General features: G+C 33.4%; 1 protein-coding gene across 10 annotated transcripts in view; it reads left to right on the top strand.

The window, feature by feature from the left end:
- The window catches only part of PDS5B (PDS5 cohesin associated factor B), a 213,873-nt gene that overhangs the window by 124,584 nt on the left and 76,224 nt on the right, over positions 1–13,065 (top strand). For all 10 annotated transcript variants that reach the window (XR_006742919.1, XM_045588607.1, XM_036456226.2 and 7 more), the window contains 4 exons: positions 1,809–1,890; positions 4,721–4,769; positions 7,529–7,668; positions 9,069–9,184. Coding sequence is in view for 9 of the 10 variants with exons in the window: in XM_045588607.1 (XP_045444563.1) it covers positions 1,809–1,890; positions 4,721–4,769; positions 7,529–7,668; positions 9,069–9,184 (387 nt within the window). In the remaining variant the exon portion in view is untranslated. The remainder of the gene's footprint in view (positions 1–1,808; positions 1,891–4,720; positions 4,770–7,528; positions 7,669–9,068; positions 9,185–13,065) is intronic.

Raw genomic sequence — 13,065 nt, 5'->3', positions numbered from 1 at the left:
AGTCCTCTAGTAGTTTGTAATGAGCTTTAGAATTGCATGAGATTTCATCTTTAAATTAATAAATAACTATAACAGGCAATGATTTGTTTTAACGCATGTTTTAAAATGCATGTCTTTCAGAAGATGTAAGTAATGATAAGGTGTATAGAAAGAGAATAACTGACTTTGAAGCTCAAAAGTATTTCACAGATGACTATTATTTCTTTGAAAATTAATATTTTAATTACATAACTCAAATTTCACTTATTAGGTGAAAATGCTCCAATACTGCATTTTACCATTTTAAGGTGACTGACTACTAGGAGGAATTTAAATATCCAAATCTATACTAATTTATTTAAAAATTCCAAAAGCTATTTTTTAAAGTTTTTAAAAAATATATTTTATTGATTTTTTTTTTATAGAGAGGGAGAGGGATGGAGAGTTAGAAACATCGATGAGAGAGAAACATCGATCAGCTGCCTCCTGCACACCTCCTACCGGAGATGTGCCCGCAACCAAGGTACATGCCTTTGACTGGAATCAAACCTGGAACCTTTCAATCAGCAAGCCGACGCTCTATCCACTGAGCCAAACCGGTTAGGGAAAAAGCTATTTTTAAAAAATATAGATATCTTTTTATTGACTTCAGAGAGGATTTCTTTGGCTATTTGGATATTTTGTGGTTCCATACAAATCTGATGATTGCTTGCTCTATTTTTTAAAACATATTTTTATTGATTTCAAAGAGGAAAGGAAATGGAGAGAGAGAGAGAAATATCAATGATGAGAGAGAATCATTGATTAGCTGCCTCCTGCAGTCCCTACACTAGGGATCGACTCCACAACCCGGGCATGTACCCTGACCAGGAATCAAACTGTGACCTGATTCATAGATCAATGCTCAATCACTGAGCCATGCTAGATGAGCCAAATGTATTTTTAAAACATACTGTTAAAGGAGGAGAATGAAAATATGAAACAATTTACAATTGTTTTATTTATTTTTAAAAAGTAATTTTGTATGTTTCTATATTGTTTTATGGCAGTGCTTCATATGTGGAATAATGGAGGTTAATAAAAGTGCAGATAATTGAAAACAATAATGAAGAGTATTATTTGGATATGAAAATTATCCTTTTTGTTTGGTTCTGCTCTTATATAACTTAATTTCAACAACATTAACTTTTTTCTGTGATTTACATATATTTTCTTGATCACCTGTATGATTTCTTTTACATTTTTGCCTGAGAACAATTAAAGTATTAAGAGGAATCAAAATTTTTGCCATGTAAAAAAATCATTCACTATATAGAGTATTATTTAAATATATGTAATACATAATATATTACATCATGTATGTCAAATAAAGTGTTGTATACATATATGATGCAACAAATACAATATTTCTGTTTTAGGAAAAATTATTCCTATTCTCTTAGAGAATGTGTCTTTATTTTATTTTTTTTTTTGGTCCTGTCTGCCTCCATAGGACCTTACTTCACCAAGTATTCCTTATATTCCTTTATTTCTCAAGTTTATAATCTCTGTAGCTAATTTCTACACCCTAGCCTACAAACATATTTTTGTTAATGATACCACACATCCCTTTCTTTTGATGCAGGTATCTTCTTAAATGTTATTGTCTGTTCTATTTGATGCTTTACTTTTTCTCTATACATCATCATTTGGTTTAGTCTTATTAATTTTATCTCATCTCTGTCATTTCCTTTTGTGATTTGAACTTGACAAAAAAAATTTAGTATAGTTAATGTTCTGGAAGGATTTTTACTCTTTGTTACTTAAATATATGTGTCTGTCTTTTTCAGAGCATTAAATGAAATGTGGAAATGTCAAAATCTGCTCAGACATCAAGTAAAGGATTTGCTTGACTTAATTAAACAACCCAAAGTAAGTTAAATTTAATGAAAACTTTTCCTTTGATGTTACTTTTTATCTTTAACCATTACTGCTGTATGTTAAATAGATATTTCTGAGTGGGACAGTTCTGACTCTAGAAGCTATGGTTTCTAATTTAAGACATGAAATTTTGAAGAAACTTACTGTATGGAAAATTGAAATTTCTTATATCTGTAAAAGGTGATACCCAACAGGAAAAAAAATGCTTCTGAGGACTCAGAATTAAGGGGTTTCGATTTTTTTTCTCTGTGTGTGTGTGTGTGTGTTTTGTTTTGTTTTTGTAGTTTTAAATTTGAAAAACATACACACCAAAAGAGTAACTGTACATCATTAAAAGCATAGGTAACAGAGTAAAATTATATACTTTTATCTTGCCACACTAAAATTTCCCCTCTGTGATTGTATAGCCTTGTGGTTTTAGAAAGTTTTAGTATATAGAATTAAGTATCTTGATATTTTTATTTACAATTAATATTATGCTAACATTAATGTTGTTCTTGTTCTTCATGATTATAAGGTAATAGGGGTATTCATACAGTTGATGTATCATATTTTATTTTTTGGACGTTTAGAATGATTTTTGGATGGTCTTTTTTCTTTTCTTTTTTTTAAACATTCTAGGTGTTTTTTCCTAGAATGGTGATTGTAAGCCTAAAAAAGTATAAATCATGAAAAGCAGTGTGTCTGGCCATTTTAAATTGAACCTGGGAAACACAATATAGTGTTATTTTACATTTATTTTTTTAGTCCATAGTTTAGAAATTCTCCCATCCTTCATAAGGTATGCCTAATGTTCATAGAACAGAGATCAATAGAGCAAAGTTGTTTACTGTTTTCCTAGGTGTAAATTTGTCCATTTGCTATAAAAATTAATGAGTTTGCACTGTTTGCTTGAGTGGCTTATAGTAACCCTTTCTTATAAATGAGGAATTACTTAATATTCACTTCTATCAAGAATTATAATATACATTATAAAGTTAGAAAAAAATACAAAGTTTTATTTAACTAGTGGGTGTTTATATTTCTTCCTATTATACTGGGAAGACTCTTAGATGCTTAATAATCGATATATATGTTTTTTGTCTTCTTCATTATTTAGCCTGGTAAGATAGTATTTTTTTCTTACTTAGCTCAGCATTGGAGTCCTTCTGGTTTATTAACTAAATTGATTTGCTTAGTGTCATTCAAAGTGACTTGGTAATTTTCAGGATTATAAGTTTGTTGATAACATTTTTTCATGCAGATCAATTTCTTTTTTTTTTTTTTTTAAATATATTTTATTGATTTTTTACAGAGAGGAGGAGAGAGGGATAGAGAGTTAGAAACATCAATGAGAGAGAATCATCGGTTAGCTGCCTCTTGCACACCCCCTACTGGGGATGTGCCTGCAACCACGGTACATGCCCTTGACCGGAATCGAACCTGGGACCCCTCAGTCCGCAGGCCGACGTTCTACCACTGAGCCAAACCGGTCCCGGCTCATGTGGATCAATTTCTTGAAAGCCCAGCACACCATCTCTTTTCTCCCAAATTAAACAGAAATCTTATTCAAAGTATTTTAAATTCCAAATATTTGGGAGTTAACTCTCTCATACTCTACTAGGGGCCTGGTGCACGAAATTTGTGCACTGGATGAGGGGGAGAATGTCTCTCAGCCCAGCCTGCACCCTCTCCAGTCTGGGACATCCCTCTTATAATCCAGGACTGCTAGCTCCCAACAACTCACCTGCCTGCCTGCCTTATTGCTCCTAACCACTTCTGCCCTGCCAGCCTGATCACCCCCTAACCACTCCCCTGCCAGCCTGATTGCCACCTAAATGCTCTCCTGCCTGCCCCATTGCCCCTAACTGCCCTTCCCTGCTTCCCTGGTCACTCTTAACTGCCTAACCTGCTAACCTGGTCGCCCCTAAATGTCCTCCCCTGCAGGCCTGGTTGCTCCCAAATGCCCTCCCATGTTGGCTATCTTGTGGCAGACATCTTATGTGTTGGAGTGATGGTCAGTTTGCATATTACCTCTTTGTTATATAGGATTTTGTTTGTTTTTCAGTTTCTCTCAGCAAGTGCCATTTTAATAGGATAGTGTGTTTATTTGATTTGTTTTTTTCACCCCAATGTCTTTTGAGCTCTGTATTTTAGAGTTGAGTTGTTCATTGACATTTTGAAAAAAAACAAAACACCTGATCCAACCAATAAGTAGCATTTTTTGAAACTTCTTTTATACATTTGATTTTACAGAGTGTATTATCACATGCAGTACAATGTGGTGAACATGTTCATGCATTGGAATAATACTCTGATAGAGCAAGTAACTAGCACTCTTGGGAGAATCGTTCATGCTAATAGCAGCTTTTTAAATTGGGCGGCAGCGGGCGCGGCCACTTTCCCGGGGGCCGACTCCCTCCTCGTGGCCAGCAGCCAGCCTTTTGTGCCCTCTCCCTTTTGCCCCACCACCTGCCCACCGTGGTGGCAGTCTGATGGTGAGGAAATGAGGTAGGGGAGGGAGGCGATGGGGAACCGCGTGGTGGCTGCATCAGCATCTGGCGTCCATTCCTTCCTCACCTGTCCCAGCAACCATCACCTTCTCTTCCGACCCCACCAGGGCCTTTGGGCCCTGATTGGCCCGGCCCTGATCGTCGGCCAGGCCTAGAAACCCCATCTATGCACGAATATCATGCATTGGGCCTCTCGTAGGTAAAAAAGGAGCATAGAGTTGTGGTAAGGCTGGAGCATTTGTAGATTATGCTCATCTAATGTTCTGAAGAATATGATGAAGATTATTATTAGGAAATTTTAATTTTCCATTTTTTCTGTGATTTTTCAGACAGATACCAGTGTCAAGGCCATATTTTCAAAAGTGATGGTCATTACAAGTAAGTTATTTTAAATATTATATGTAAAATTTAAGTTTTAGTTGAAACATTTCTGATAACTTCAAGTTTTTCATGGAGTTCCATTTTAGAATATAATAAATAGGAAAAACTAAAAAGGTTTTGATTTTTTTTTTGACAGCTCAGCTTCCCCTTTTTTTCAGATTTTTTATTTATTTTGCATACCAGATGGAAATGTTTTGTTTGTTAATACATGCAAGATCTTGATAAAGAATTTACATAAATTTATTTTTGAGTATTAGTTCAATTTATTACATAAACTGATTCTAAAAGTGAATTTGTTGCTTGTTGTAACACCAAATCTATCTGAAGCTAATTTCATTTTGAGCTAAAATTTATAATGATTATAAAAGAGTTTCTTTGAAAACAATTATTAATTAGCCTTTTTACTTACAGTGATTTAAAATAAAGCGTTACTTAATTGCACTGAACAGTAAAGACAAAAGGATTATATAGCATATCCCTGGTTCAGTGCAGGGAGAGATAATAGCAGTTGTTTTTGCAGGACATTTGCTTTTTTCTTTCTACCACTATGGATCACAAAGGGACAGGGAAAATAAACACCTGGATGCTGAGCTTCCACTGAGTAATAATGACGAGAGGTTAGATGGATTTTTGAGATGTTAACAAATATTTCAAGATGTGTATGGAAGTAGTGTTAACACACTGAAGACCTAACTCCTGGATTTTAGACTAAGTGAAAAGAATTTTTCCATAAGTAGGGCTTTAAGCCCAAAGTATATTTTAATCATAGTCAGTTATACATAAATACATTTTCAGTTCTTTTGGATAACTTACAGCAAGTGAATTGTACTATTGCTTTTTTTGTTTGTTTGTTTGTTTTATTATAACTATCTCCTCTGCAGTTTGGGTATGGTGACACTACCCCTAAAAAGGATATCATCTATATTCTTTCTCTCTTCCTCTCCTTACCTCCATCCATTTCTTCAAACAATTTTAGTATTTCCATAATTCTGTTCTGGGGAATGCTAGTATCCTGCAGGAGTTAATTGTATTGTTAGAAAAGGGGACTCTCTGGTCAAGTACATTTGTAGAATACGGAATTAAAGGGTTTTTGTTCCTTTTGTCTTTTCCCCTCTCCCCCCCCACCCTTTCCTGTCTCCCTTCTTTCCTCTCCTGCCTCCACACTCCCATCTCTCTTTTTGCTTTGTTTGTTAAAATGGTAGGCCTTTCTGTAACCTTTAATAGGATGCTTATCCACTGTGGAGGAGCTATAAAGGGACATTTTCTAAAATCATTTGAAAACAATAAAGTAGGTCTTTTGTGAGAACCATAAAAAAGGTTATCACTGAATTATTTAGGAGGGAAATTTCTTCTTAACACATTCAGTGATTTAGCCAAGAATTAAAATGGAATTTCAGAGTTGTATGTGAACTTGAAGACACATTTACTCTACTTACATTTTAAGATTCAGTTGAATTTCTACTTTTATTAAAGTTTGTACTTCTATATTATAATTTCTGTTCAAGTATCCTATCTGGTTCTCTGTAGCAATTGTAAGTTGCCAGAAAAAAAGATTCTAGGATCAATATTTTATTAGCTATCATAAGTGTTTTTGATACATGGCACACATTAGGAGAATAGTATAAAAATTATTGGTTCTACAAAAACTCATTCTTTCTTATACAATAATGGCATGTCTGGCAGTAACACCTGCAACATATTGCTTATGTGTTGGTGTCAGATAGCATGTGTGTACATATGGATTATCTGGATGGTTTAATAATAAACAATGGAGTACGAGGAAATCATTTCTTTTTCTTTTTTTAATATATTTTATTGATTTTTCACAGAGAGGAAGAGAGAGGGATAGAGAGTAAGAAACATCGATGAGAGAGAATCATCGATCAGCTGCCTCCTGCACACCCCCCACTGAGGATGTGCCGCAACGAAGGTACATGCCCTTGACCGGAATCGAACCCAGGACCCTTCAGTCCGCAGGCTGACGCTCTATCCACTGAGCCAAACCAGTTTCGGCAGGAAATCATTTCTTAAGGATAAACTTACTGATCTCTTGCTGTGAATTACAAAAGAACAATGTATGCAGGAAGCTCAAGGAGATAATGGAATTATTCAGATTGCCATTTAATGCCCTTAAATATTACAAGGAATTATTTAGAAACTAGTGCCCTGGTGCTCAGATTCATGCACATTGAAAGGAAAATAATTAGAAGAAATATTTTAATTTTGCTATTTGCCCTTTCTCTGTAATGGACACTGGTCACTGTCTGTGGGCTGATCAGGCCCAGCTCAAACCCGCCTTGGCCTGGCGCAACCTGCTCCCTGCTCTACCATTCCACTATGGTCCCACTTCCCACTCTCATGGGGCCCATCAGGGCTGGCAGGGCCTCCACTGCTGCCTGCTGCCAGCGCTGAGTTGCCGATGCCCACCATGTTTTGTGCTGCCCCCTCGTGGTCAGCACACATCATGACTAGTGGTTGAACTCCCAGTTGAGGCGACAATTTGCATATTAGGGGTGTTTTGTTTTGTTTTTGCATATTAGGTTTTTATTATATATGATAGCCAGTTCAGTCTTTCCCAGTATAGATGCAAATTAGGATTATTAATCAGAATCAATTCAATCTATGACATAAGCTGACTATTAAAAGTGAATCTGTGCTTTGGTATTACTTGCTCGGATGTGATTCTATCTGAAGCTAATTTAATTTTGAGCCAAAATTTTGAGAAATTTCTAAATTCTATATTAATTGAATTTTAGGAAATTTGCCAGATCCTGGTAAGGCTCAGGATTTCATGAAGAAATTCACGCAGGTGTTGGAAGATGATGAGAAAATAAGAAAACAGTTGGAAGTACTTGTTAGTCCAACATGTTCCTGCAAACAGGCTGAAGGTTGTGTGGTAAGAAGAAAAATGTAAAAGAGCTAATGTTTCAAGAAACCCTCAAACCTTTCTTTTGGTTTCCTTTTATAAAATTTATATTCTTCATATAAAATATAGAAAATGTCACAAATATAACAATATAAATAAACTATAATTTTCTTATAGAGACTATTGCTGTTTATAATATGGTGTATATCCCTCTAAAATAAATGCTTTATTCGTTTTACTTTCATTAATAGTCTTTTACAGTATGATATTTAATAGCAATAGAGCATACATTGAATATACAATATTTACTGTAATTTATTGAACAGTCCTCTGTATTACATATGTAGACTTTTCTCCCAGTTATTGATTAAAGAACAATTTAATTCAGATCTTTATGGCTACATAATTTTACATAGTCCTCATTATTTTCTTAGGATAAATTCTGTATTGGTCAATTTTGTGGTTAGAAGTAAGTAAAACTTAAAAGCAGTTATTTTGATAGGATTTGTAATTCTTGACTGCTAGTCATCTGACTATTTTTTATCCTGTGTATTAGCTATTTTATAGTTCTTTTATACATTTTTCTTTTGTGTTTTTAATCTTTGCCTATTTATCTAGAATATATATCTTATTGATTTGTTTTTCATGGCATTTTGTGTAAATTGAGCCACAAATAATTTTCTGTCAGTTGTAGTTTGTCCTTTTATTTTATGTTGTGCCTTACATACTATAACTTTATTTTTTAATTTAAATTTTATTTTCAATTAAAGTTTAAATTTTGTGTTATTTTGCATTATTTTAATGTATATAGCTATAATTTTTTTTATCTAGCTGAGTGAATCAATAGCCTCCTCAAGAATTTTTCCTTTCGATCACTGCTTGTGAAATCTCATTCTATTACAAGTCAATGAAAATATATTGTCAGTTTGTTTTGTTTTTTTAATTTGTTGCCCATGTTTCTTTCAAGAGGCTTTTAAAAAAAATAATTCTTGGCTCCATCCCAGATTGACTAAATGGAAATCTCCACAATGAGGCTCAGGAATCTGTAGCTCCAAAAGCTCCCCTGATGATTGTGTTTGCTAAAGTTTGTATGTCTACTGACACTGTTTTTATTCTTTCACATTGTTTTTATCCTATTAGAATATTTTTGCTGTAAGGTATGAGATAAGGGTCTAACTCTGTTTTTATTTAAATGTCTGTTCAGTTATTTCAATATAATATACTGAATAATCTTTCTTTTTTCTACTTGAAATGCTACCGTTCTCATATGCTAAATTCTTAATTTAGTTTTTATTGGACGTATTCATTTTTTTTAAATTTAATTTCTCTAGTACCAGTAATACATGGTTTTAATTATGGTAGGTGCTTAACATTTTAATTTAATAATTGAAACATACTTTTGTAACATTTTTAACAAATCTACATTACAGCGTGAAATAACTAAGAAGTTGGGCAACCCCAAACAGCCTACAAATCCTTTTCTGGAAATGATCAAGTTTCTTTTGGAGAGGATAGCACCTGTGCACATAGATACTGAATCTATCAGGTATTTGACTATAAAAATATTACATTTTTATTTCTGTACATTCATTCATGCTTTAGTAAGTCACTGATGATTACCTGCTATACCGAGGCACTTATTTTATATAGGTATGTATAAACATAATGTCTTTAAAGTCATCTGTATATATCTTTGTATAACATATCTATTCATATATGTGTATATACATGGTCATTTGTGCATATTTAGTTTTTAATTATTTTAATTTTAAATATTGCTTTAATTTGTGTGAGAAATTACCAATCCAAGCCTAGTTTTTATCTGTTTCTAGTGTACCAGAAATTCCTATTTTTTGTTGGCTTGCTTAGATTAGGTAATACAATAAATTGCTTTAATTTATGTGATGAATTATTAATCCAAGCCTATTTTTTATCTGTTATCAGTGTACCAAGAATTCCCATTTTTTGTTAGCTCTCATAGATTAGGTAATACAAGTATATCTTCAGGAAAAGAAAACTAGGTGAGCATATTATAAAAAACATATGGTACATTTTCACAGATATTTGAGAACTGGAGATGTTAATTTTAAACCAACCTTCTTATAAAGTTTCAGCTTTGATGTCACTGTGATCTTGGAAAATACTTTATTTTTATTTTTATGTCTTTAATTCCCTTTTGTAAAATATGAGAATAGCTTTAAAAAAAAACAAAAAACTGTTCCTAAAGTATTGTAAAATGTTTCAACTAGTTAAAAAAATAAGCTAATTATAATATATGTTAGCATACTGCTTTATTAGTCATCAGTAAAAACTTTCAGAACTATATTAGAATCTAAAAGAAATAATACTAATGGTCCCCTTTGGGGACCTTCTAGTTGGGGGTGAAGGGAACAGGGTATAACTTGGCCCATGCTCTCCCCTGCCGCCCCCCCCCCGCCCCCCCGAAAGAAGGGAGGTCCTACTTTGGCTATCCATTAGTTATTTTGAACTTCTATTGTATCAATTTTCATTTGAAGATGGGGTTCTGTGGTTGAAAAAGAAAACAAAATACTAGAACCTTCTTTATTAGTGTGAAAAACAATCTGAATCAGACTGAATTGCATTAGTTAAATAATTCTGTTCCTTTTGTATTCAAAACAATTCCAGTTAGCTATTGTCAAAGCATACTATCTGCTTTTTATCGGCCTCTGTCTACTAAACTAATAAAGAGTTTTAATCAGGAGATTATATTATAGATCCATAAAATTAGTGCAAATAACATCAGATAATTAAAAGAGGATTTCTCTAAAGAGATAGTATTTGACCAAAGAGGAAGAATGATTATGATTTTTTTGCTATAGAGATAGGAAATGAAATATTCTAAGCATTGAGATTAATGTAAACCAAGCTAACTGGATTGGGAAAAACAAGGCTATTTAGAAAATGATTACCATCTATGTAAACTACAGTTTAGAGAATTATTAAAGTGCTTCTAATGATCCGAAAATCACTGGAATTAGACTGTGGAAAGCACTTAAAATCCACTTTTAAAGCTCTTACTTTTCTCTATGTTCTGTTGAGAACCATGGATTGTTGATAGATAGGAGGACAGGAGAAGAGATAGACTGCTAAACCATTGTTTTACACTTGTCTGTGAGTGGTGGTAGTAGATGGAAAGGAAGAGTCATATTTGAGAAAGATTTGAAAAGAACAATCTAAAAAATGGGTCATCAGTAAAGACGAGGAAGAGTCAGAGGTATAGGATTCAGGTCCAAGTGATAAAGAGAATAGTAATAACTTTAAAAATAAAATGAAAGGGAGCTGGTTTTCAAGGAGGTGTAAGGAAGGTTTTTGCTTCTTATTTGGACGTGGCAAAAACAAGGTAATTTGAGTTTAATGTGAAACTGACTGGATTGCTTCTCTGAGCAAGGAATTTTGTAGAAAGAAAAGGATCCAAAGATCATGGACTGAATCTTGTGGTTTTATAACAGTAGAAAAATTAGAGAAATGTAAGAAAGTTAGGTTATTGCAACAACTTTCAACCCTTTCATCCAATGGCACACATAAACTAATTACTAAAATTCTGTAACACACCAAAAAATTTAGTTTTTGTCAATCTAACAGTCAAAAAAATAGGTATAATTTTGATTCATTCACATGGGATGGCTATTGTGTTGGCTATTGTCATTTCTTTTTATTTAACAGTCTAAAGGAAAAGAGGTCAGTGTCCCTGACTAATTAGTCAAGTATTGCGTATTATGGCACACCTGTTGAAAATCTCTGGGGTATTGCAATATGTTGAAAATTAAGATGAAGGAAGTTTTCAGAAATAATATATACCACAAATAGTGAGAAAGACAAAAATACATCTTTAGCTTTAGCAATCAATAGCCCATAGTTAAAACATAAATAAAAATAACAGTGAGTGCTTGTAATGTGCCTGGGATCATTCTGAATGTCTTACATGTTTTGCCTCATTTAATTCTTAACTTATAAGACAAGAAATATTATTATTCTCATTTTTCAGATAAGGAACAGTGAGTTAAACAGATGTTGAATAACTTTCCCATTGCTTGGAAGTGGTGAATGGCATTTAAATCCAGGAAGTCTGGCTCCAGAGCCCTCTTGGTTAACCAATCCATTACAAATAGGCTCCTAAAAGCTTCCACCTTTAGTCCCCACCAATACTCAGTGAGTGGCCAGATCACCTAACTCTTCCAAATGGTGGCTTTTAACCTTTCAGTCTGCCATTTTATAAGTATTATGTAAGTGCTCTTTTATAATAAAATATATTACTAATAAAGTTGTACATCTCTGCTTTACATTTGCACTTTTTATTTTTCTATGAGGAACTTAGAATTGTCTTTTTTTCTTATTAATTATAAGAATGCTTTATAAAATAAGGCTATTAACTCAGTTTGATTGACATTAAAATTTGACATTAATAACATTAAATTATATAATTAAATCTATCAATTGTCTTTATATTTCTTTCTGCCTTTGGTATTATATTAAGTGATTATGTTTTTTGACAATAAATCTTTAATTGCTCTATAATTTATTTTAATATAGGGTGGAAGTAGAGAGTCATCCTCTTAAATATATAACTACTTGTATCAACTCCATTTATTAAAAAAATGTATTCCTCCCCATTTGATTGTAAATGTTTCATTATAGCATAAATTGCTATATGATTGGACTCTTCTACATTTCACTTCAGTGTCTTTGTGTTTTGAGGCTTTTATGATGCATATTTATCTCATTGACTCAGTTCTTTCATTCCTCCCCCTTAAAATTTATTGGCTATTCCTAAATAATAATTTTTTTCAGATGAGCCATAAAATGGGTTTGTTGAATCTTATCCCACGTCAGATTATGTTCCCCTGAGATATTTATGGATTTAGTGAAAAATGTCACTTGTATAATATTGTGTTTCCATCTTAGGAAAATAATTGCTTTCATTTACAGTCAAACTTCTTTCTGGAATGTCTCCCTTCTCCAACAATTTTGTTCTTCAACAAGTTCACTGAAAAAAATGTCTGTTGTCTAACCAAACTTGAGTTTTCAATCTAACAACCCTTTCAAGCTGATACCTCAGCATGACAAAATGTGTCTCTTAAACAACAAAGGAGAGAATACTTTTGTTTCGGGGGAAATCAACTGTTAGCACAATTTAAAAACAAACTGGCCATCAAGAGTGCTAATGTTACTAAAGGAAAGAAGCAATGATCACAGACTATTCTTTTTTTTCTTTTTCTTTTATTTTATTGAGTTTTTACAGAGAGGAAGGGAGAGAGATAGAGAGCTAGAAATGTCAATGAGAGAGAAACATCGACCAGATGCCTCTTGCACACCCCCTACTGGGGATATGCCCGCAACCAATGTACATGCCCTTGACCGGAATCAAACCTGAGACCTTTCAGTCCGCAGACTGACGCTCTACCACTG

This window comes from Pipistrellus kuhlii, unplaced genomic scaffold, assembly GCF_014108245.1.
Source record: "Pipistrellus kuhlii isolate mPipKuh1 unplaced genomic scaffold, mPipKuh1.p scaffold_m20_p_3, whole genome shotgun sequence".
NCBI lineage: Eukaryota > Metazoa > Chordata > Mammalia > Chiroptera > Vespertilionidae > Pipistrellus > Pipistrellus kuhlii.
This window is presented reverse-complemented; position numbering and strand designations above follow the sequence as displayed.